Source organism: Meles meles, chromosome X, assembly GCF_922984935.1.
Source record: "Meles meles chromosome X, mMelMel3.1 paternal haplotype, whole genome shotgun sequence".
Classification (NCBI taxonomy): Eukaryota; Metazoa; Chordata; class Mammalia; order Carnivora; family Mustelidae; genus Meles; species Meles meles.
This window is the reverse complement of record NC_060087.1, coordinates 18,143,507-18,165,490: the sequence shown is the minus strand read 5'-3', so window position 1 is coordinate 18,165,490 and position 21,984 is coordinate 18,143,507. Positions and strand designations below refer to the sequence as shown.

At 42.0% G+C, this 21,984-nt stretch overlaps 1 protein-coding gene across 10 annotated transcripts in view; it reads right to left on the bottom strand.

Annotated features, from left to right (window-relative positions):
* Positions 1 to 21,984, bottom strand: part of PHEX (phosphate regulating endopeptidase homolog X-linked) — a 221,876-nt gene that overhangs the window by 54,670 nt on the left and 145,222 nt on the right. For all 10 annotated transcript variants that reach the window (XR_006816898.1, XR_006816899.1, XR_006816901.1 and 7 more), the window contains 2 exons: positions 13,439 to 13,542; positions 3,206 to 3,264 (listed from right to left, as the gene is read on the bottom strand). Coding sequence is in view for 6 of the 10 variants with exons in the window: in XM_045996132.1 (XP_045852088.1) it covers positions 3,206 to 3,264; positions 13,439 to 13,542 (163 nt within the window). In the remaining 4 variants the exon portion in view is untranslated. The remainder of the gene's footprint in view (positions 1 to 3,205; positions 3,265 to 13,438; positions 13,543 to 21,984) is intronic.

Sequence of the window (21,984 nt, the reverse complement as noted above, 5' to 3'; positions counted from 1 at the left end):
AAATGGGGGGTTTTAGAGCAAAGGATAATCTAAAGAATTGTCCATTGCATAATAGGTTATTCCAACTATTATAATTATAGCCATTCTGACTGGTGTGAGGTGATATCTCATTGTGGTTTTGATTTGTATTTCCCTGATGCCGAGTGACGTGGAGCACTTTTTCATGTGTCTGTTGGCCATCTGGATGTCTTCTTTGCAGAAATGTCTGTTCATGTCCTCTGCCCATTTCTTGATTGGATTGTTTGTTCTTTGGGTGTTGAGTTTGCTAAGTTCCTTATAGATTTTGGATACTAGCCCTTTATCTGATATGTCGTTTGCAAATATCTTCTCCCATTCTGTCAGTTGTCTTTGGGTTTTGTTAACTGTTTCCTTTGCTATGCAAAAGCTTTTGATCTTGATGAAATCCCAATAGTTCATTTTTGCCCTTGCTTCCCTTGCCTTTGCCGTTGTTCCTAGGAAGATGCTGCTATGGCTGAGGTCGAAGAGGTTGCTGCCTGCATTCTCCTCAAGGATTTTGATGGATTCCTTTCTCACACTGAGGTCCTTCATCCATTTGGAGTCTATTTTCGTGTGTGGTGTAAGGAAATGGTCCAATTTCATTTTTCTGCATGTGGCTGTCCAATTTTCCCAGCACCATTTATTGAAGAGGCTGTCTTTTTTCCATTGGACATTCTTTCCTGCTTCGATAATTCTTATTATAAATAGTAGTTAAAAGTTAAAATCTTAAATATCTTGGGGCACCTGGGTGGCTCAGTCAGTTAAGCATCTAACTCTTGATCTCAGCTCAGGTCATGATCTCAGGATTGTGAGATCAAACCCCGCATCAGGCCCCAGGCTCCATGCCAAGCATGGAGCCTGCTTAAGATTCTCTCCCTCTGCCTCTACCCCTCCCTCCCCCACTCATTCTCTCTCCAAAAAAATAAATAAAATAATATAAAATAAAACAAAGTAAAATCTCAAATATCTTTAGTTCCTATGTAACATATGGGTCTTAGTTCTCAGTTTGGAGCTATATGAAAACATCACGGTGCACTTATTACGTACACACACTGTCAATTATACGGCAATGACACTGCGGGGAGAAGAAAGCAACAGTCTTTTCATAATAATGAGTATTTCTATAGGAAAGAGTGACATTCAAAATATTCAAAATATTTAACAACTTATTTGATTATACAAATTAATATAGAAATCCAAAATTACCACCATCTGCTTGTTTCCTTCTATTTATTATATTCTCAGACCAGTCCTTCAGAGACTGCCATTCCCAAAAGTGACCACACAAGGGCGACTCTAACGAGCTGTGCCTGCTGGGAGTTGGTATTCAGAGCTCCAGAGCTGTCCTGTCTGGCCAGGGAGCCCTGCTGGGATGAGGGCCAGCAGGGAGGATCTACAGAGGGCAGGCAGGGCACCTCACTGAGAAGGTGGCATTCAAGCAAAGATTTAAAGGAAATGGGAGCATGAACCATGCAGATCACCTGGGGAATTTTCCAAAGCAGAGAGCCTCTCATATAAATGCTATAAGAGAAGAGTCTCGTGTTCTAGAAACAGGAGGGAGGCCAGCGTGGCAGGAACAAGGTGACGTAAGACAGCAGTAAGAGGCTTGAGGGCCATTACAAGTAGTTTGGCTTTTATTCTAAATGCAAAGGGAAGCTGATAACCGGTTCTGAGCAAAGGAGAGACCTGAGATGACTGTAAAACATCTTTAAATGTCTGCAATATTAGATTTAGAACAGCTTGAAGGGGAATACAGACAGAAGCAGGGCGACCAGTGAGGAGGCTATGGCGGGTATCGAGTGAGGAGGAGATGGCCCTGTGGCCAAGGGCGGCAAGTCTTTGTAAGTTCCATCCCCTACATTCACCAAAGTGCACTGAGATGTGCTTAAAAGTGTGAGATTAGATGTTATCACCACACGAGGGAGTGAAGATGAGGACCAGGAGAAATGCAGGAGGGAGGAGAAACCAGCCAGGCAGGGCCTGAGCAGGAGCGGCCCACCCTCTCCACGACAGGTCACTGCCAACCTGAACTCAAATGTCTGTCGCTCTCATGAATGCCTTCATACTTTCACTCAAAAGGTTATACCTCCAGACAATATATAGAAGTGTTTTTGCATACTCTTCAATTTTTTTATACGGTATCATACTCGATATAGTTTCCCCAGTTGTCCTTTCCCCCACACAACCAAGATTTATGGACTTAATCCTCATTAATACATGTTGCTCTAGGTCCTTCATTATTCGCTGCTACCTGGAATTCCTTTGGGTGAACATGCCACACTTGAGCCATGTTCCTGCAGAGGGACACATAGGTTACTCCCCTTTTTCTGCTATTATGAACGACACCGGTATGAGCATTCTCACATGGGCCTCCTCAGGGGAGGTCTCTCGGCAATAATTCTCAAGCTATGCAGAGTCACCCAGAAGCCTAAATAAAACAGATTTCTGAGCCCCACGGGTTTGTTTTTTTTTAACATAGACCTAAGATGGGGCCCAAGAATTTGCATTTCTAACAAATTCCCCCACAATGCCATTGCCATTGGTCCCAAGACCACACTGAGAAACACCACGCTGAGGCCCACGCCAGGAGTGCAAATGGTGGTCAGAGACAGGCATGGACACCTTGCCCTTCTCCAGGCACCGCCGACGACTCTGCAAAGCTGGCAAACCAATTTACCTTTCCACCAGTGTAAGTACATGTGTCCCTGCTGCCAACACTTGGTGCTGTCACGTTTTTTATCTAATCTTTAGTTATTTTTTAAATTTATCACAGCATTTATAATTTTATCTACTCAACATATGTAAATAAAAGCAAGCTAAGACTTTACATCCTAGGGCTTTTCTTTATAGCTAGTCCCCTCAGGTTCTGTCATCAGCCCAGCTACTGCTTGTTTTTTCCCATAAATCCTAAAAAAGACACATGGTTTGGACAAAATCATTAAGATCCTGATGAAAGGAAAGTGGAAGCTTGCTCCTTTCCATGGCCAACTGCACTGTGTTTTATTTATTGCCTTTTGTTTTTTTGTTTGTTTGTTGACTCAATAAGGTGAAGGGAGAGAGGAAAATCTGGCACGTGGGGAGAAGAAGGGAAACGGTGCTCACCAACATACCTGATCACTTCTGGAGGGCAATAAAGAAATCATAGGGAGGGAAGGGTTCCTTCCACTTCGTGCCAGGTTAACAAGGAGACAAGAAGCTGGGTACTCACGGATCTGGTTGGTGGACGCACTGTAGAAGGCGTTGACGGTTGTTGGATTTGTGAACCACCTGTAGAAAGAGAAGCAAATACCACCAGGCAATCACCACGATCCATGTGGAAGGGCAGCAGGAATGAACACAATGCGGCAGGACTTGTTAGCAAACAACTAGGGAACAATGGGGAAGTGGGGCATATGGGCAACTTCTCAGCTCAGTTTATGGTTATTGCTCTGTGCAGTGAACAATCTCGTCCTAAACTGAACAGGGCTCAATGAGAATATATGATCATATGCCTGGTTATTCACTCTTCCTAATGTAATGGAAAAAGTCAGCACCGGTGCTTCTGAAATAGCTTTAAGGAGAAATTCTAGAATCTAGAGGGCTCTCCCCAGAGATGGAAAGAGCAACAAGCTGATGTTCGGCAGGCCCTGCTCAACGGGTCCATGGGACAGCTAAGTTTCTATGAGGCATCACCTCTGAATTGTCCTTTAGAGGTTTTAGATTGATGACAGCACAGAGGCCCATGTACAGAGACATGACTACAGCATGACCATGCTGCCCAGAGGGTCTGCCTGCTCCAGGCGCGAGATCACAGATTTTTTTTTTTTAAGATTTTTATTTATTTCTTTGAGAGAGGGAGAAAGTGAAAGAGATCAGAGGGAGAGGGAGAAGCAGACTTGCCACTGACTGAGACGAGAGCCCGAGGAGGGGTTCAATCCCAGGATCCTGAGATCATGACCCGAGCTGAAGGCAGATGCTCAACTGACTGAGCCACCCAGGCACCCCTGAGTTCACAGATGTAAGCTCCAGATCGAATGGCTCTTCCTGCCTTTATCACTAAGTTGCCGGGTTGTGTTGCAATAGCTACCCACCTTCCTGGGGTGTGGTTTTAGCTATAAAATTTAGGTACTGCATTAAGAGGTCTTGGGAGTATTTTCCGGCTACAAAGAGCCTACATTCCATTTGAAATGCATAGATTACTTAGAGTAGGGCTTGGCAAAGTTTTTTTCTGTCAAGAGTCAGATGGTAAACATTTAGGCATTTTGCAGGCAAAGAGGCAAGAATCCAAGATGTTATATAGATACCTCTAGTGTAGGAGCAAAGCTTCCGCAAAATGATGTTGATGAAATTAAAAATGTAATAACTGAGTACAATTTTTTTAAGACAGGCCGTTAATGAGAAGAATGGAATTCTTCTGAGGCAGAATAACATTTTTGCTTAATTGGGATTCGAGGTTAGTGCTTCCTATCTTCAATTGACTGCAAATATTTATCTCTCAGAATCACTCTGCGCTCACAGGCCATACAAAAACAGGCATCAGGCAAGATTTAGCCCCCAAGCTGCAGTGTGTGGACCCCTAATTTAGATGCCAGTGAGTTTCTCCCTTTAGGATGAAAACCAAGCTATCTGAAGCTAAATTGTTCAAAATAAACTCGTATAAATCCCTTTTCGGAACAATCATTTTAGTAGTTTATATTTAATAGGAGAATTACAACAAGCTAATAATTTCTGTCAGACTAATATGAAACCGGTAGGAAATCCAAGTGTTGATTCTTTTTGATCCACACATACCTTCTCCGTATAAAGAAGTCTACAAATAGGTCATGGTGTTATTCTCATTAGTGGTAGTAGCAGCGGCAGCAAACCTTCACTGAGCGCTCACAACGCCCTAAGCATGCCCTATTCCTCGGGTTTTCTTCCCCACAGCAACTATAGAAATTACTGGCCTATCTCACAGACGAGGACAGTGAGACTTAACAAGCATTACATACCTGCATAAGGTCCGATCTGAGTTCAAGCCAGTTTTTTTTTCCCCCCAAACCAGTTCTCTTAAACATTGTATCATACTGGAGACATTCCTGGATATCAAGAAAATGAGTGCCTCCTCTAGTCAAAACTGAAACCTATACTCCTTTCCATAAAATGTGTACTCTCTGCCTTCAGGTTTAGGAATAGTATTTCAATAAGCCCTAGTGTTTAGCAAACAAACCTACTGACTGGTCTACTTTCTTGAGGAAGTAAGAGAAGGCAAAAGTCCCTTCATTGCCCTAACGTCACTCCCTATAGTAGGTAGAATTAGGGCTCCCCAAAAGATGTTCATGTCCTAATCCCTGGATCCTGTGAATAGGATACATTACATCCCAAAAAGGACACTGCAAATATAACTAAGGGTAAAGTTCAAAACAGAGAGATTATCCTGGATATCCAGTTGGGCCCAATCTTTCATTAGTCCTTAAAAGCTGAGACTGTTCCTTGGCTGGAATCCAGAGATGCAAAGGAGGAAATCAGATTCCAAGAGTCAAAAGCATCCGACATGCTGTTGTTGGCTGAGATGTAGGGACCATCATGCAAGGACCAGAGAGAAGTCTCACGAAGAGAACAGCAGCTCCCGACTGACAGCCAGCAGGGAAGTAGGGATGGCAGTTCTAGAAGTACCAGGTAGAGGAGTTGCCAACATCTCAATGAGCTCAGAACAGAATTCTTCCCAGAGCCTCCAGCTACGAGCCCAGCCCACCGACACTTCGATTCCAGCCTCACGAAACCTGGATCTAAGAAAGCAGCGAAGCCATCCTGTGCTTCTGACCTCCAGAACTGTGAGACAGTACATTTGTGTTTTGAGTTGCTAACGTTGCGTTAGTTTGTTACAGCAGCAACAGAAAATTAACACATTACCCAAAGAACCCAGCATTTCTATGCCTGAAGTTTGAGTCAAGACGGGAGAATCCAGGTGCCTCTCAACTTGGCCTCTAGAGGACACTGGACTGAAGCATACTATGCACCGAAGATGATGTGTATTCCTAGAGCTCATCCCTTCCCTTCCCCTCCCCCTCTCAACTCTCCCTTACCTTTAGTGGACTTATCAAACATGAAGATAAGGGTCCCTGCAGGAAAAATGTTTTTAACTGCTGATGGACAAAGGTGGACAAAACAAAGAAATCAAACAACCAGGTGGGGCCCAATGGGGCCTCTGAAGCTTCAGCAAGAGTAGCTGAAACATCCTATTTCAGACACATGATCTCGCCTCTCCTGACTTCTCAGAGCTCTCGCTATCTCTGTGCTATGTCTGGAGTCTTGATTATACCCAGAGCTGATATTAAGTTGCTGCACCAGTAGATCCTAGCACTTGTAGGCACTAGTATTTCTTCTTATTGGTCAGTGCCCATGCCAAACCAGCCACTAAATATTTCGTCTATCTTCCTCATTATAGCCAAGTTTATTATACATTCAGTTTTACTGTTCTCTAACATAAGGCTACCAACCCTGGTTTTAATATGTGCTTATAACTTTTTTCACTCCTCCCATTAAGAAGTGGAGCCTAAATTCCTCTCCTCTGGATTATAGGCTAGCCTTGGTGACTCGGTTCTACAACATAAACTGCAATGGAAATGACACCACAGGACTTCCCAAACTAGGCAATTTAAAGGCAGTACAACCTCCCCCTGGTGTACAAACATGCTCCCTTCCGCTTCTCTTTCTCAGGAACTTGCTCTTTGATGCTTCTTGCTCAATCCGCATGCTGTGAAGAAGCCCAGTTCACGAAGCCACAGGAGACGCTCCAGGCAACAGCCATCATCAGCCACTAGACGGGAGAGAAGCAGCCTCCCCATGACACCAGCCCTAGCCACTCTCTGACTGCAGTTACATGAAAGACGGGAAGCAACAGCCACCAGCTGAGCCCAGTGCTGGCCAGAGCCACAAGACGGGGAGAGGGAGAGAGAGGGGGAGAGAGAGAGAGAGAGAGAAAGAAAGAGAGAGAGGGAGAGAGGTAATTCTTGTTGTTTTAAGCCTCTAAATCTTAAGAGTGGTTTGTTACACAGCAGTAAATAAATGAAACATTGAAAAGTTGGTTGTCCATAGATTACATTGTAGCCACTGGGTTGAATTCTCCCATAAAGATGTTTCGCTTGCCCAACATGATGGTCTTTTAAAGGACTGAAGTGGAATTCATTTAAATGGGGTTCTCCACAGTCCCCACCACCCCCTAGCATTTATACTTGGGGAGGTCACCATTTGCTAACTGACTGAGCCTGGAAAGCGTAAGAGTTCATGCGAATTATCTCCCAACAAGATTTTAAGCTCCTTACGGGCTAAGACTATTGTCCCAGTGGCATGCACTGAGCAGAAGATCGGTACATCTATTTAAATGACTGTATTGCTATATAAATCTACTTGAATAAATAAATAGCTTTAAATTCAAGCGCTTTAAATTCTTCTTACCACTACTTTGGGATGTTCTGTGTTTGGGGAAGGATTTGATAGAAAAGGTATGAAGAAGCCTCATATAAATTTCAAAGGGAACTATATAGGGATGAAAAGATACTGGACAATGGAATACACAAAAGGGGTGCAATAGTAATAATGAAATACAATTGTCTAAAGACAAAGACATTGGTACCCCAATCTCTATGGGCCATATAAAAGAAATGTACATCAGGCTAAAGTTTGACATTTTACCCATCAACTCTTAAAGACAGTTGCAGGAACGGCAAAACCACAGAATATTTATTGCCGTATTTCTAATATCCGATAGAGTATATCCTTCCCATTTCATAGATAATGCTCTTGCAAACAAAAATTATAGGCAAAACCAAAAAAAAAATTATAGGCAAAACCATAATTTGTATAGACATTTCATGTATTTTTACATATTTTTAAAAGTTATTTATTTTTACTTATTTTAAAGAGAGAGAGAGAGAGAGAGCAGGGGGTCAGAGAGAGGGAGACAGAATCTTTTTTTTTTTAAAGATTTTATTTATTTGACAGAGATCACAAGTAGGCAGAGAGGCAGGCAGAGAGAGAGAGGAGAGAAAGGAAGGGAAGCAGGCTCTCCACTGAGCAGAGAGCCCGATGCAGGGCTCAATCCCAGAACCCTGAGATCATGACGTGAGCCAAAGGCAGAGGCTTTAACACACTGAGCCACGCAGGCGCCTCAGGGAGATAGAATCTTGAAGCAGGCTCCCTGCTGAACACTGAGCCCAACACAGGGCTCAATCCCAGGACCCTGAAATCAATGACCTGAGCCAAAATCAAGAGTCAGCCACTCAGCCGACTGAGCCACTCAGGCACCCCATATTTTTAACATATGTTTGAAAAGATAGAGAAAGAAGACCCAGACATGTTTGGTCACAGCCGAATGAGAGTGAGTTAATAGGGAAGCTGACTGAAAGTCATTTCTGTCAATGAGAGGGGACGCTAAGGGGAAAAAATTACTTCTGATTCAAGCCAAGCAGTAGACTAAATCCTCTATTTTTAAGCAAGCTGATGAAGTGACAATTCTGAGAACCAACCCCTAAATATGCACCTTCAGGGATGACCACCCAATTAATTCCATTCTGGCTGACATTTCCCACTGTGCTAGAAACTTCTTAATACACATTAGTTCAGCTGAAATGAATTCCACGAGAATGAAAGATAAAGGGTATTTATCTCCTATACCCACAAAGAAGCAAAACGGTATTTCAGGGCTTTGTGGAAATAAAATCATAACGTGCTGTTCAAAGTAAACTCATGTAGTGGAGCTATTCCCAAATTGTTCCCACTAGATTAACCCACCAATTTTCAAAACTAAAAGATGTCAATTAAAGCCAATGGGTATCATGAAGCTAAAATTTCCTAGGATGCCTGAAAAGGAGCATCCCAAAATTTCTTTTAAAAAACTATCTTATCACTTTACTACAGAAAGAGGATCTCCAATTTCTTAATGTTGCTTTCCCTGAAATACGCGTATAGTCTGAGGAAAGAATTAGCACCATTGAGAGGCACCTGGGTGGCACAGTCAGTGAAGCGTCTGATTTGGTTTCCACATAGGTCCTGGTCTCTGAGTCCCGAGACAGAGCCCTGGGTCAGACACTTCACTCTGCGCAGAGTCTGCCTGAGATTCTCCGCCTCTCCCTCTGCCCCACCGCCCTGCTTGCACATGCACTCACTCTCTAAAATAAATAAAACATTAAAAAAAAACTATTTGTGCTATTGCACTGATTTTCATTGCTAGATAAATTTTCCAGAAACATTAACCAATTTAATGTCTTTGTGAAAGAGGTATTCCAACAGAGAAGAAAACTATACAAGATCACACAGTTCACCTAAGCCCACAAAGCCAGCCAGCATTTTTCTAAGACATAAATAAAATATTAGGAATAGTCAAGGCCATTAGATTAGAATCTGACAGTCCATCAGTATTTTAGGATGATGTTAAAGAGGACACATTTAGGGATTTTTCAGTTAGCAACCTAGGCCTTGCTACACAGCCAAATGAAAAACCCATTTTGAAATTAAAGAATTACTTTGACAGCATCTCTAATATTGAGAAGCCCAAAGCCTGAAAATTGAGAAAAATACTGGTGATAAAAATACCTTGAATTTCCCACAAATTCCAAGAAGAGTCTGAGCTGATCTGAAGTAGATCTGAAAAAGAACCAGGATGATTCACAGAGATCTGTGATGACCGTACTACATGTACATGGCTCATCAGGATACTGGAAAACATTTGCTGAACTTATCAGATTCAAGAAGCTACTTTTAGAAGCCTACATCTAAAATGTCTATTGAATAACTGAGGTTAGGAATGAAGCAGGAGAGATGGATGGAGAGATGCTGGGATGACAGGAGAGAACCAAGGACAGTGGAACACAGAGCTCTAATGCAGCTGCCTATCATTTCCAGAGATATATGAAAGCCTTCTAACCTCCTCTGTTCTTTTGATTAGAGTCGGGGATGGGCAGGGGAATAGTTCAGCTGTAGGCCACCTCCTTCAAGTCCAACAGTTGTAACAAACTTTGTGGGTGTGTGTTGTAGGAAGGCTAGAAGGGTAAAGGGCAGGGATTGGTAGATTGCAGCCATGGGGACAAAGGACAGGCAGTAATCACAGCTTAAACCAAGGGTTGGTACACTTCCTAGAGTTTCTAGAGTCTAGAAGAGAGCAGAGAGTTGGAAGGGAGAGTAACAAGAGACTCAGAGAGTATAAAAGGTCTGGAGACCAGAATATCAGCCAAGATTAAAAAGTGGTCCTTTAAAAAAAAAAAAGTGGGCCATGGGATCCAGGTTTCCAGCTAGAAGGATATTAAAAAATCAGCAAATACTTTCCATAAAAAATCAAGTATAAAACTAGACAAAATCACAACAAACAACAACTTTAGGGCTCTGGGAATTGATCATCAAAGCCAACAACACACTGAAAAATGTTTATTTTGAAAAATTGCTAGAACTTAGGAGTAAATACAACAGAAGTCTGTGGCCTTCTTGCCAGGGGCTGCTCCCACCCTTCCCAGCTTGGCCAGTGAGAACTTAGTTCTATCAGGAGAGGTAAGGTAGTGGCACCTGGGAGGCTCAGCTGGTTAAGTGTCTGCCTTCTGCTCAGGTCATGACCCTGGAGTCCTGGGATTGAGCCCCACATCAGGCTCCCTGCTCAGCAGGGAGCTTGCTTCCCCCCTCCCTCTGTCCCTGCTTGCGGTCTCTCTCCCCCTGCCTTCTCTGCCAAATAAATTAATTAAATCTTTAAAAAAATAAAAGATAGGTAGGGCTGGCTGGAAAACCAGCAGCTTCGCGGCCACAGGGGGTGGACTTGATTGGGAATGGAGGTGAAAACCTTCAGCTTTGTCAGCTAAAAGTGGCAACCTTGGTGAAAACAAACAAGGAATACCCACAGCTCCACGAGCCTGAAATTACAGTTCCCACTGGGAAGATGGTCAGACATGGGAAGATGGTCAGACAAGCCAGAAATTTAAAAGGGGGATCTTGGAAATGAGTCACAGAAGGGTGAGATCAGCTGACTCCATATCCACGGTTGACTGGGACACTAGGCACGTACACAGGGGAGACTCGCGAGAGCCCAGTGGCAAGCAGACGTTGAGGCTGATGGAGGAAGGTACTTGCGGCCCACGAACAGATCAACAGGCAGAGAGCAGAAGCCCTACAGACTCGAGGTGTCTGAGCACAAGGTCTGCCCCAATCCCTGGCTGAGGGCGAAGCTCTGCACAGGGACAACCTCAAGCAAGAGAGGCTAAAAAATTTTAAAAAATAAGAGTTTTAAAAATGAGCAGAGACATCCACGGCTGCATACTATGGGGGAGATAGATTCTGCAGTCTAAAAGTTACGTTTTTTTAAGATTCTATTCATTTATTTGACACAGAGAGAGAGCACAAGTAGACACAGTGGCAGGCAGAGGAAGAGGGAGAAGCAGGCTCTCCACTAAGCAGAGAGCCCAACATGGGGCTTGATCCCAGGACCCCGGGACCATGACCTGAGCCAAAGGCAGACACGTAATGACTGAGCACCAGGCACCCCTAAAAGCTACTTTTTAAGAAGCCTCAGAAAAATAAATCAGAATCCACAGTTGTTACCGTGTATTACCTAAAATGTCATTTTCAACAACAAAAAAAATTATGCTATGCAAAGGAAGAAAAGTGTTAGGGAAAATAAAGTCAATAAAAACTGACAGAGCAAAGCCAGGTGTTAGATTTAGCAAAGATCTGAAAGCAGCCATTATAAATAAGTCCAAAGAATTAAACTATATTACAAGAATTAATGGTAAATAGAATGAAAATGACTCAACCAATAGAAAATCATGGGGCACCTGGGTGGCTGAATCAGTTAAGCATCTTCAGGGTTGTGAGTTCAAGCACCGTGTTGGGCTCCATGCTGAGTATGGAGCCTACAGAAAGAGAAGAGAAGAGGAGGGGAGGGGTGAGGAGAGGAGGGGTGAGGAGGGGAGCAGAGGGGAGAAAGAGGAAGAGAAAGACAGAGATAAACAGTGGAAGGAAAGGAAAGGATGAAGGGAAGGAAGGAAGGAATAGAAAGAAGAGAGGGGAGAGGAAGGGAAAGGAAGGGAAGGCAGGGGAGGGGAAGGGGGGGAGGAAGGAGGGAGGAAGAGAGGAAGGAAGGCAAGGAAAGGCAAGGAAGAAAGGAAGGGAACAAAAGAAGGAAGGAAGGAGAAAGAAAGGAAGGAAGAAAGAAAGGGGGGAGGGAGATAAGCAAGAAAGAAAATCACAACAGAGAAGCAGAAACTAAAAATCAATCAAATGGAACTTCTGAAATTGCAAAGTACAATAACCAAAATGAACAAACAGAAATCTAAACCTCACATGTAACACTCTGTCAAGTATATTGCCAAGTAATCAAATTTTTGACAAAGTAATCTAAACCTGAGCTGAAGGATTTCTCAACTGTAAGCCTCCTATTCATTTGTTAAGTGGGGATGGTATTATTTATTAATAGTACCTACACCTAACAGAAATGAAGAGAGGATACAATTAGTTAGAACAGGTAAAGTACTTCCTAGCACACTGTGAACATAGTAATTGTTAGCTGCTATCAGTTACCTTCATCATACATATTTTGCTAGGGAAGGACATCATGACTGCCCCCAGTCCAGAAAGTTCCTCGGGAAGCTTTCTTACCTAGGGAGATAGTCCCTACAGGCAGCTGGGAAGAAAGAGGGTAAATCTTAACTTATACTGGAGAAAAATAATACAGCCAGCCATGCCCTGACACTTATTACTTTGACAAAATCTCCTGGTTACTTCATAATTATATAATTACTTCTACACTTGTAACTATACTGTATTTTTAAGCTTTTGTTCTTTTTTAAGATCTTTGCAAGTTTCTACTTGAGCGTGAAATTCTAGGCAAACTTGTTTTCTATATACATATATTCATACCTACATCTAGAAATGACTTGAACATCTGTATCCCAATAAGCCCTCTTACAATGTTTTGGTGCTAGGAGTGGGGCAGCCATCATCAGAATGGAGAAGTGATTCATATCATATCAGAAATAAGAGTTTTCAAAACCTAACACGCTTTGGCCGAACCAAGGTAACCTGCCAGCTGGCTACTCTGACTGGGGGGGGGGGGGGGGGGGGATTACCCAGTTTGACCTGAGGAGACTTCACTTCCCACAAGCATACTTATTTCTTTCCCTTTTGGGTTTTTATGGGGGTTTTTTGTTTTGTTTTGGCCTTGTTTGTTTTTTTTTTTTGTTTTTGTTTTGTTTTTTAAAGATTTCATTTATTTATTTATTTATTTGACAGACGGAGATCACAAGCAGACAGAGAAGCAGGCAGAGAGAGAGGAGGAAGCAGGCTCCCTGCGGAGCAGAGAGCCCCATGCGGGGCTTGATCCCAGGACTAGGGGATCATGACCCAAGTCGAAGGCAGAGGCTTTAACACACTGAGCCACCCAGGCGCCCCTTGGTTTGTTTTTTTTGTTGTTGTTTTGTTTTTTTGTTTGTTTGTTTTTACTCACTCTGTTTTTGGAACCGCTTTTCGCAGCCAGAAGAAATCAGACTGTGCTAAGTACTTGCGGGTTTGCAGGACGTTGCCAAAGTAGTCGGATTCTGAAAACTTGATCTGAATAAAACAAACCACGACCATCATTGTTTAAGTGCAGATAAAAGAAACAAAGTCTGAACAAAGTCTTCAGCACACAAATGAACAACCAACAGAGAAGCTACGCTCCTCCGGACACCTCTCAGCCTTCACCAGTTAACCCAGTATCCACAGAGCCATGGAATTTAATCTCCGTGATTTTCTTTTACAAGAAAAAGTCCTCAAATCAAAATGATTATTCTGGATCATGGTAAACAAACAAGAGATGCTGCAGTAATTTATGACGCGTTTCATATGCTTTATAATTGAAAAATCTACTTTAACCTTTATAGGACATATCCTCTTAGGTTTGAAATTTCTTGGCTCACATGAGTCCTCGATCTTTTCTGAAATGTGTTCTTTATTTATTTGTCACATAGGTTCTTCTAATAACATTCAGTTTAGTCAGCTGAAACCACATTTAGCTTATAGATGATGATTTAGTCAAATGTTAAGATCCAATTTACTATAATCAGCATTTGCTCATGAAGGGAAACAATGCAAGCGGTTCAGAGATTTATTTCCCCTGCTAAGCACAATGGAGTCACTAGAATCATTTCATTATTAACAGAATTTGTCTCTTACCACTCAAAAAATTCTCTGGTCTCTAAAAATTAATGAAACTACAGAGGCAAATCATAGATTACAGCTTGCATAGAAAAACAGAAACTTGATGCATCACAACAATTTGTGTATTAAAATAGGGAGACAGACATAAATGATTCCTGAGTTCCTTTTCCTTTTTTGGAAGGAGAATGGTAAACAGTTGGAATTCTCTAGGCATTCTATCTACAAAACAAGCAGTACTTAACCTAAATATTGCAAATAATATCTGCATAACAGTAAAAGCAATGGGATGTAGTGATGGCTAATTCTTTGGTTTGAAAATATAGTACTGGGGCACCTGGGTGGCTCAGTCAATTAAGCATCTACCTTGGGCTCAGGTCATGATCTCAGGGTCCTGGGATCAAGCCCCACATAGGGGCTCTCTGCTTAGCACGGAGTCTGCTTCCCCCTCTCACTCTCCCTCTGTGCTCTCTCTCTCTCAAATAAATAAATAAAAATCTCTAAAAATATATACTACTGTGGCAAATAAAATAAGAAAAATACATGTTTGAATAAGCAAATAACCAAGAGCAACCAAAATCTCACTAGCTGTAATTTTTTTAATAAATTTAAACCATACTCTTCTAAAAGGAAAAATTAAAATACAGTAAATGCATGTATGTGAAACTACAGGCATTACATTATAAATATGAATACACGCATAGCAACTTGATGGCTATAGATTTGACAATCATCTATTTGCTGGCCAACATCTGGCTCACGTTCATCTCTTCCCTAACGTATGAAGGATACTCATTATATCTGTGGAGTAACTTTTGTTAATGATTCATCTTGCTCTTTCCAGAGGTCAGGCCAAAATGTAAAGGAAGGAGCAAAATAACTAAAGGCACAGGGAGAAAGGCAAGAATGCAAGTATCGATTCCTGGCATCTTTGGTGTTCTACCTGACCAACCAGTTATAAAGAAAGGACTTTAAGTTGTCCCTCCTTCAAGCCTCTTAGCGGGGTCACTGATAAATAAATTGTGGTATAGTTCCATAGTGGAAAATAATACAGCAGTTTAAAGAATGGTATGTATGCATGAACATGAAATAATCTCAAAAGCAATGCTGAGTGAATAAGGCAAATTGTATGTATGAGAGAATTTAAAGCTTTAAATCATGTAAAATGATACCGTATGTAGTTTATGGATACATACCTATATAGCAAAAGCATAAAGAAATACATGGAAATAATAAACACTGAATTCCAGATAGTGTTTATATCTAGGGAAGGAGGTAGGCAGGAAGAAAGGACATTATTAGATCACGGCAGATTACAAAAAGAATATCCAATGTATCTTGTTCATTTCAAATGTGTACGTGCATTATAAAGCTAATACAGCAATGTTTAATATTTGTTAAACTAGAGGTGTTCCAAATAGGACTTTACAGACTTTTCCAATGTTTGAGATGCTTCAAAATAAAATCCTATAATTGATTGTATTTAAAAATAGAAGTTTATAGTCAACCTCAGAAGAAAGAGAGTAAGCTCCTTGTTTTAGCAAGCAACCTTAACCAACATCCTAATGCAATCCTGGGTCATATAGTTAAAAGATTTGTCCACTCTTCAACCCTTAGCCTTTTTTTTAGCTTTTGTTCCCAAGACAGCTCTGACAGATCCTTCAGAATATGAGTGCAACTGATGAAAAATTCAGATTCACTCTTGGGTTCACAACACTTTCCGGGAAATTCTCTCAAAGGAATTGCCTTCATAAATATTAACTTTTCTTTTTGGTAGTATCAGTGGGGTCAATTGTTACTTTTGGAAGAGTTTGCTAATTGTGATACTTTCCTGTTCAATTTGAAAAAAACAAACAAACAGAAACCTTGATATTCAGGTTGTTCTATAGATATTAAATGGAAAACCATCCAAAAATTTCCTTAAAAAGAAGAGCACTGAGTAAAAATATACTTTAAAATAAATAAGGTCCTACCATTTGCCTTAAAAATAATCATGGGGAGCAAAACTCAGAGGCAAGTCATTACAATTAGCCAATGGCTTATCTATGTTTAGAAGGGCAATTTTAAGGTTGTTTTAATTATTAAACAGAACATATGCTATTTCTCAGCCTAATTTAATTGATCTATTCCATTTATTTAGTGGAAATCATAGGTAAGAGGGGACAAAATTTTACTTCTTCCTGTGATACCGGTTAAGTGTTTGGGGGTAGGGAAGGACCAGCTCCTGTTATTCCCAAATAATAGATGCGGAAAAGATCCGAGGAGATTATGGAACTTGGCAAAGCCATACAGTTCAAATCGTGAGTTTTCTAACTGCAATGTTCCTTTCATTGATCCTTATAAGGAAAACTGTGATTAGACAAAAACAGTACAGGGTGGGTGGCTCAATGGATTAGAGCCTCTGTCTTCAACTCAAGTCATGATCCCAGGGTCCTGGGATCGAGCCCCAAATGGGGCTCTCTGCTCAGCAGAGAGCCTTTTTCCCTCTCTCTCTCCACCTGCCTCTCTGCCTACTTGTGATCTCTGTCAAATAAATAAATACAATATTTTTAAAAAACAGTACAGGGAAGGAGGAAGCAAAGGTAAGAATTAAGGGTGGGAGGAGAAGCAGTGACTAAATGAGTGAAGGCAGTTTACTTAGCATCATATAGCTGTTAAAATAATGCTAATTTGTCTAGGGAAGTCAAGACCAAAACAATGGGTTAATGGTAAAGGTCAATAGACAAAATTATATATGTGTCAATTTCAGCAATATAAAAACAGAAAGGCAAGATAACATGGTGAAATAGAAGTATGTATTATTATGTTCTAGTACCAATATTATGAGTGCTTTTTCATGCCTTTTCTCTATTTCCCAAATTTTCCACCATGTGATAATACTTAGATAGGTGCAAATATTTCAACAGGCCCTTGAACAAAAGGAAAAACAACCATGAAACCCAGCTATCACTGGGAAAGTTCCACTTGTGGAGACAGCAACAAGAACAAATGCACATGAATATTTGAAAACCACTTGTAATCTTCAAAAAAAAATGCTTAAACTCTGCAACAGACAATAATTGGCTTGAAAGCCTCTTGTCCTACCCATTACTGGTGAAAATGTAGGTCAAGTTGATAATGACTTTCAATCACTTACATCTCCTGACTTTTCAACTGGGTGATCTCTGGGAAACTCATTGGGGCTCTTGTTGTCATATCCTAGGAATAGTCGTCCAGATCCTAAAATTTAGGGGAATCTGAATTTTTCCTCCTGGAAATCCTATCCAGGATATGAAGTACCAAGTGTCACAGACTAAAGGTATAAAGGGATAAAGTTTTTATGACCCCTCAAAGGTGAGGTATGTACAGTAAGGGCAGAACAAGCAAATGCTTGCAGCTTCTCAGTAGAATAAGTACATGTTGATAAGATACTACGTGAGCCAATAGGACAAAGAGATTCTAGAATTCTTTTCAAGTTAAATCCATTTAAAGATACTCAGAGATATATCTGAGTGTCCGTAAGAAGGATTTTGTTGGGCACTCACAGAATTTTCTAAAAACTTGATGGAATTCAGATTTTGTACTTATGTTTTCCCTAATTTATAGCAATGTAATATTCAGAATTGCTGCATTTAGACAGCTTTGTCCTTAAGTACTCTATGTGTGTACATACATACATACCTACACAGAGACGATGTTGAAACTGTTTAACAACTTACATAGATGATACACTGTGGATGACGCAGTTCCCACAAGCAGCCACCTAAGGGTGACTCTGAGGAGTGCCAGCTAGCACACCACCAAGGAACCAGGTGCCCCGTAGCCACCAATGGGGGACGGGGATGACTTGGTCTGCTCTTGGGGAGGGAACAAACGAGATGGAGGCCAGCATGTGGGAGTTACAGGAGACTGGCTGGAAGGCTGGTAGGCCCCAGGGCACTCCCCTCCAGTGCCCACTCTTGGCTCTTCTGGGCCATAGTGGCCAGAGATGACTTGGTCAAACTTAGGACCATGTTTGATTTTGTTTCTTTACCTATTGTACAGAATTACTTGAATATTTTAGCAACCTGTTTCTCTGGAGCATGTCACCTAAATCTCACCTCACTCTTGGACAGTGGCAGTAGCACTCTCTGTCACTGGTACGTACGTATACACACACACTCACTCTGTCACTGGTACGTACACACACACTCTCACTCACTCATTCACTCACTCCCCACCGGCTACAGCAGACCAGGACCCACCCCAGAGTATATTATGCAGGTTCACACATCTGTGTATCTCTATATGCATACCGATATGCTTGTGTATGTGTGTGATTATCACTCACCAGAAACACTGACCTTCTCTGAAGAAGTACCCAGATCCAATGCTCCTAAGTAAATAGAGGCCAGCTGGGACTCTGACTTTAGCCCTTAGTCCAGTCCTCCACTGGCTTTCACAAGAATGAGTGAAATACCTAGCAGGGCCAACTCCTTACCTACTGTCTTTCTCAGCTACATGCCTAGCCTTTTACTCTGTTCTAGAATGATGGGGCAGGGAATCTGAAAACTTTATTTCCCAAGTGCCAGCTGGCTTCCTGCCAAGAGCAGGCACTGGGTGAAATCAGCAGGTGGCAGGAAGGGAAAGAATGCTGTGTCTGTCATCTTTCATTCTCTCTCCTCTTTCTTCTGACAATGATTCTGGAAGAATCTTCAGCCCCTCTTCCTATGAAATCTCCTCTCTTTGAAATACCTAGTGTGGTTCTGGTTTTCCTGACTAATACCGCAACTTTCCCCAACTGGCATCAACTTGAGTCCATTTTCATGAAGGATCAATGAAGGAACGCTTTGTAAGGCTAACTTGAAAATGGACTGATGCCTACGTATTTAAAGCTAACCAGTAGGTTTTCCCTGCATGCTACCAGGGGTTCACACAAAGGGCATCTCCTCTCTTCTTGCTCTTTTCAAAGACTAAAGTAAGATTATTGTTCAGAAATACTCGGCTGGGTATCTCGGTTTACCCTGTCAATCTCAGAGAGAGGAAATGTTTTTTCTGAATTCTTTACATTTGCCTCCAAGTTCTTTTCCATTTGCTCTTATCTCCACATGAACCCAAGTTCAGTCTTCCGGCTTTCTCCTTGACCTTCATCTGATCCGTTACCCAATCTCTATCCTCTTTCGCCTTCCTGCCTGATGAAGCATATCTTTGCTTGCATCAAATAAAGTAAGCTGTTTTTCATTTCTAACAGCCTCTTGTGCTCAGAGCTTGTATTACCAGAAATTTCTCACAGACCCCATAGTAGTCCTTATCTACATGTTTCTCAAAACTGAAAACACAGCCTTATTACACCCCAGTAATACTCTAGCCCTACTGCTATTCACCTTGGCGACACTATTACTGTCTATCACATAAAGCATCCTTTACCTACATTCAGGTTGGGTTTTATTCATTTTTTCTATCCACTTCTGAACACAAATGTATTTCAATTTCAGTATTTGGATTTTTTTTGCCGTCTGTTGTTTTTTTTTTTAAACTGTCAGAAACTCCTGGGTGCAACTGTGTCTACTCTGGGTATGAGTCAGACAAAAGCTGTTTCTTGACTAAAGTGCTTAAAAATCTTGGTGTACAATGGCTTCAGTTCAGACCCTGGAGAAACAAGGAAACCTACCTGATACTGCAGCCTGTCTGGCATCTGGTTTCTTTTCACAAAAGATGCCACGTTTGGCGAGTACTCACACTTTTGGGCACTTGCTTCAGACAAGAGCAGACTGCCAACAAAACCTGATCAGCTGAGCATTGTGAGTGAGCCCTGAATGCTATCTTACTTGATTAAAGCTTGAGACTGTTCCATCTGTATAGCTTTTTAAATCAGTTTGAGGCACCTGGATCCTGCACAGGTCAATTCATGACTTTTCCTCACCAAAATAATGTCTTACATACAAATTGAAGATGTTACAACTAACACTTAGACTATGCTTACTGCGTGCCTGGGTCAGTTTTCCAAAATGCTAAATATGTTAACTTCTCTGATCTCAGCAGCCCTATAAGGGAGAGGTTATTATTCTCAATTCCATTCTGATATAAGAAATCTGAGACACAGGGGCGCCTGGGTGGCTCAGTAGGTTAAAGCCTCTGCCTTTCGCTCAGGTCATGATCCCAGGGTCCTGGGATCGAGCCCCGCATCTGGCTCTCTGCTTGGCAGGGAGCCTGCTTCCTCCTCTCTCTCTCTCTCTCTGCCTGCCTCTCTCCCTACTTGTGATCTCTATCTGTCAAATAAATAAATAAAATCTTTAAACAAAAAAACAAAAAAAAAAGAAAAAAGAAATCTGAGACACAGAGATGCTATATAATCTACCCTGGGTCACACAGTAAATGGCAGACAAGGGATCTAACTTCAGGCACCCTGATCCCAGAGTTCGTGCCATAACCACTACACCGAAATGCCTCTCACACCTTTTTTTTTTTTTTTAAGATTTTATTTATTTTTTTGACAGAGAGAGATCACAAGTAGGCAGAGAGGCAGGCAGAAAGAGTGAGAGGGAAGCAGGCTCCCTGCTGAGCAGAGAGCCCGATGCGGGACTCAATCCCAGGACCCTGAGACCATGACCTGAGCCGAAGGCAGAGGCTTAAACCACTGAGCCACCGAGGCGCCCCACCTCTCACACCTTCTCATCCGCATCCTTAACTTAGGATAATGGCCAGTCTCATCCAGGCTTTCCTTCGATGTGTTTTGTGCCCCAGTGATGGTCTTCTCAGCAGCAACGGTTCAGATACTGATCTCCAAAGTACCAGTGAGCACTTAAAAGGAAACTACTTATGCACCAAAGCATTATGTTAGGCACTTTCATAATTATGTACTCTCATTTCATCCTCCTGACAATACCAAGACTTGGTGATTATTATTTCCTGTACCGAGGATTGGAGAAGGTCATCGAAAATTTGACTACAACTTGACCTGTGAGATGGACCTGGGCAGTCAGAGGCTTCCCACCCCCTATTCCCAGGAACGTGGCTTCTGCTTGCCCTTCCCACTCTCAGGGGCCGCTGAGAAGACACAGCCTTGAGAACGGGATGCAGTGTGGGGGACATCTGCACAGTGTACATGACTGAACCTAGTTAGGGCCTCTATATAAACTTTAAAAATCTGACAGGCAGGTGCGGGGATCCACTCGTCTTGCTGCCCTTGTATGTACGCTGCCTTGGCTTGTGAAACCCACCACTTAACCAACCTGGAGTGGCCTGCCTTTTCAGGGGCTGGTTTTGGGTTACCCCCAGGAAGGCAAGCTAACTAAACCTGCACAAACACAAACAACTAGTAAATGGAAAAGGCAGAGGCACTCTGAGGCCTGTGCTCTTAACCACTTAACGATTTGACCTCCCCTCTTTTCTTCCCTTCCAACCAGCTCTGGAAAGGCAGCTCCCACCAATTCCTCAAACCCACTACTCTTCCTCTGGGGCAGGGGTCTGAGAAGGAGCTTGCAGAACCCCTGCTCTGATTAGAGGCAGAGCTTTCTGGGCCCGGATTTCAGTCCTCTGACACTATGTAGGACACTGAGGAAACCACTTAACATCTTTGAGTCTCTACATCCTTTTCAGCAAAATGGAGATAAACACCATCTACTTCACAGGATTACTGTGGAGGTTACAATATAATGTACGTATGTGTCAAGTGCATCAGTATTTTTAATTATCATAATAATACTGAGATTTTTCAGCAACAAAACAATGTATGAGATGGGCTGAAGCATATTATCCTCCTCCAGGGCAGCTGAAGCAATCCTTCAAAGGCCGTATCTTGGACCAATGGAGAAACTTTATAATGAAAACTTCTCTCACTTTTGAATAATCTTATAAAATTCTGATGTTCAGCTACAAATCTAGGACTGCTTTTAGTTA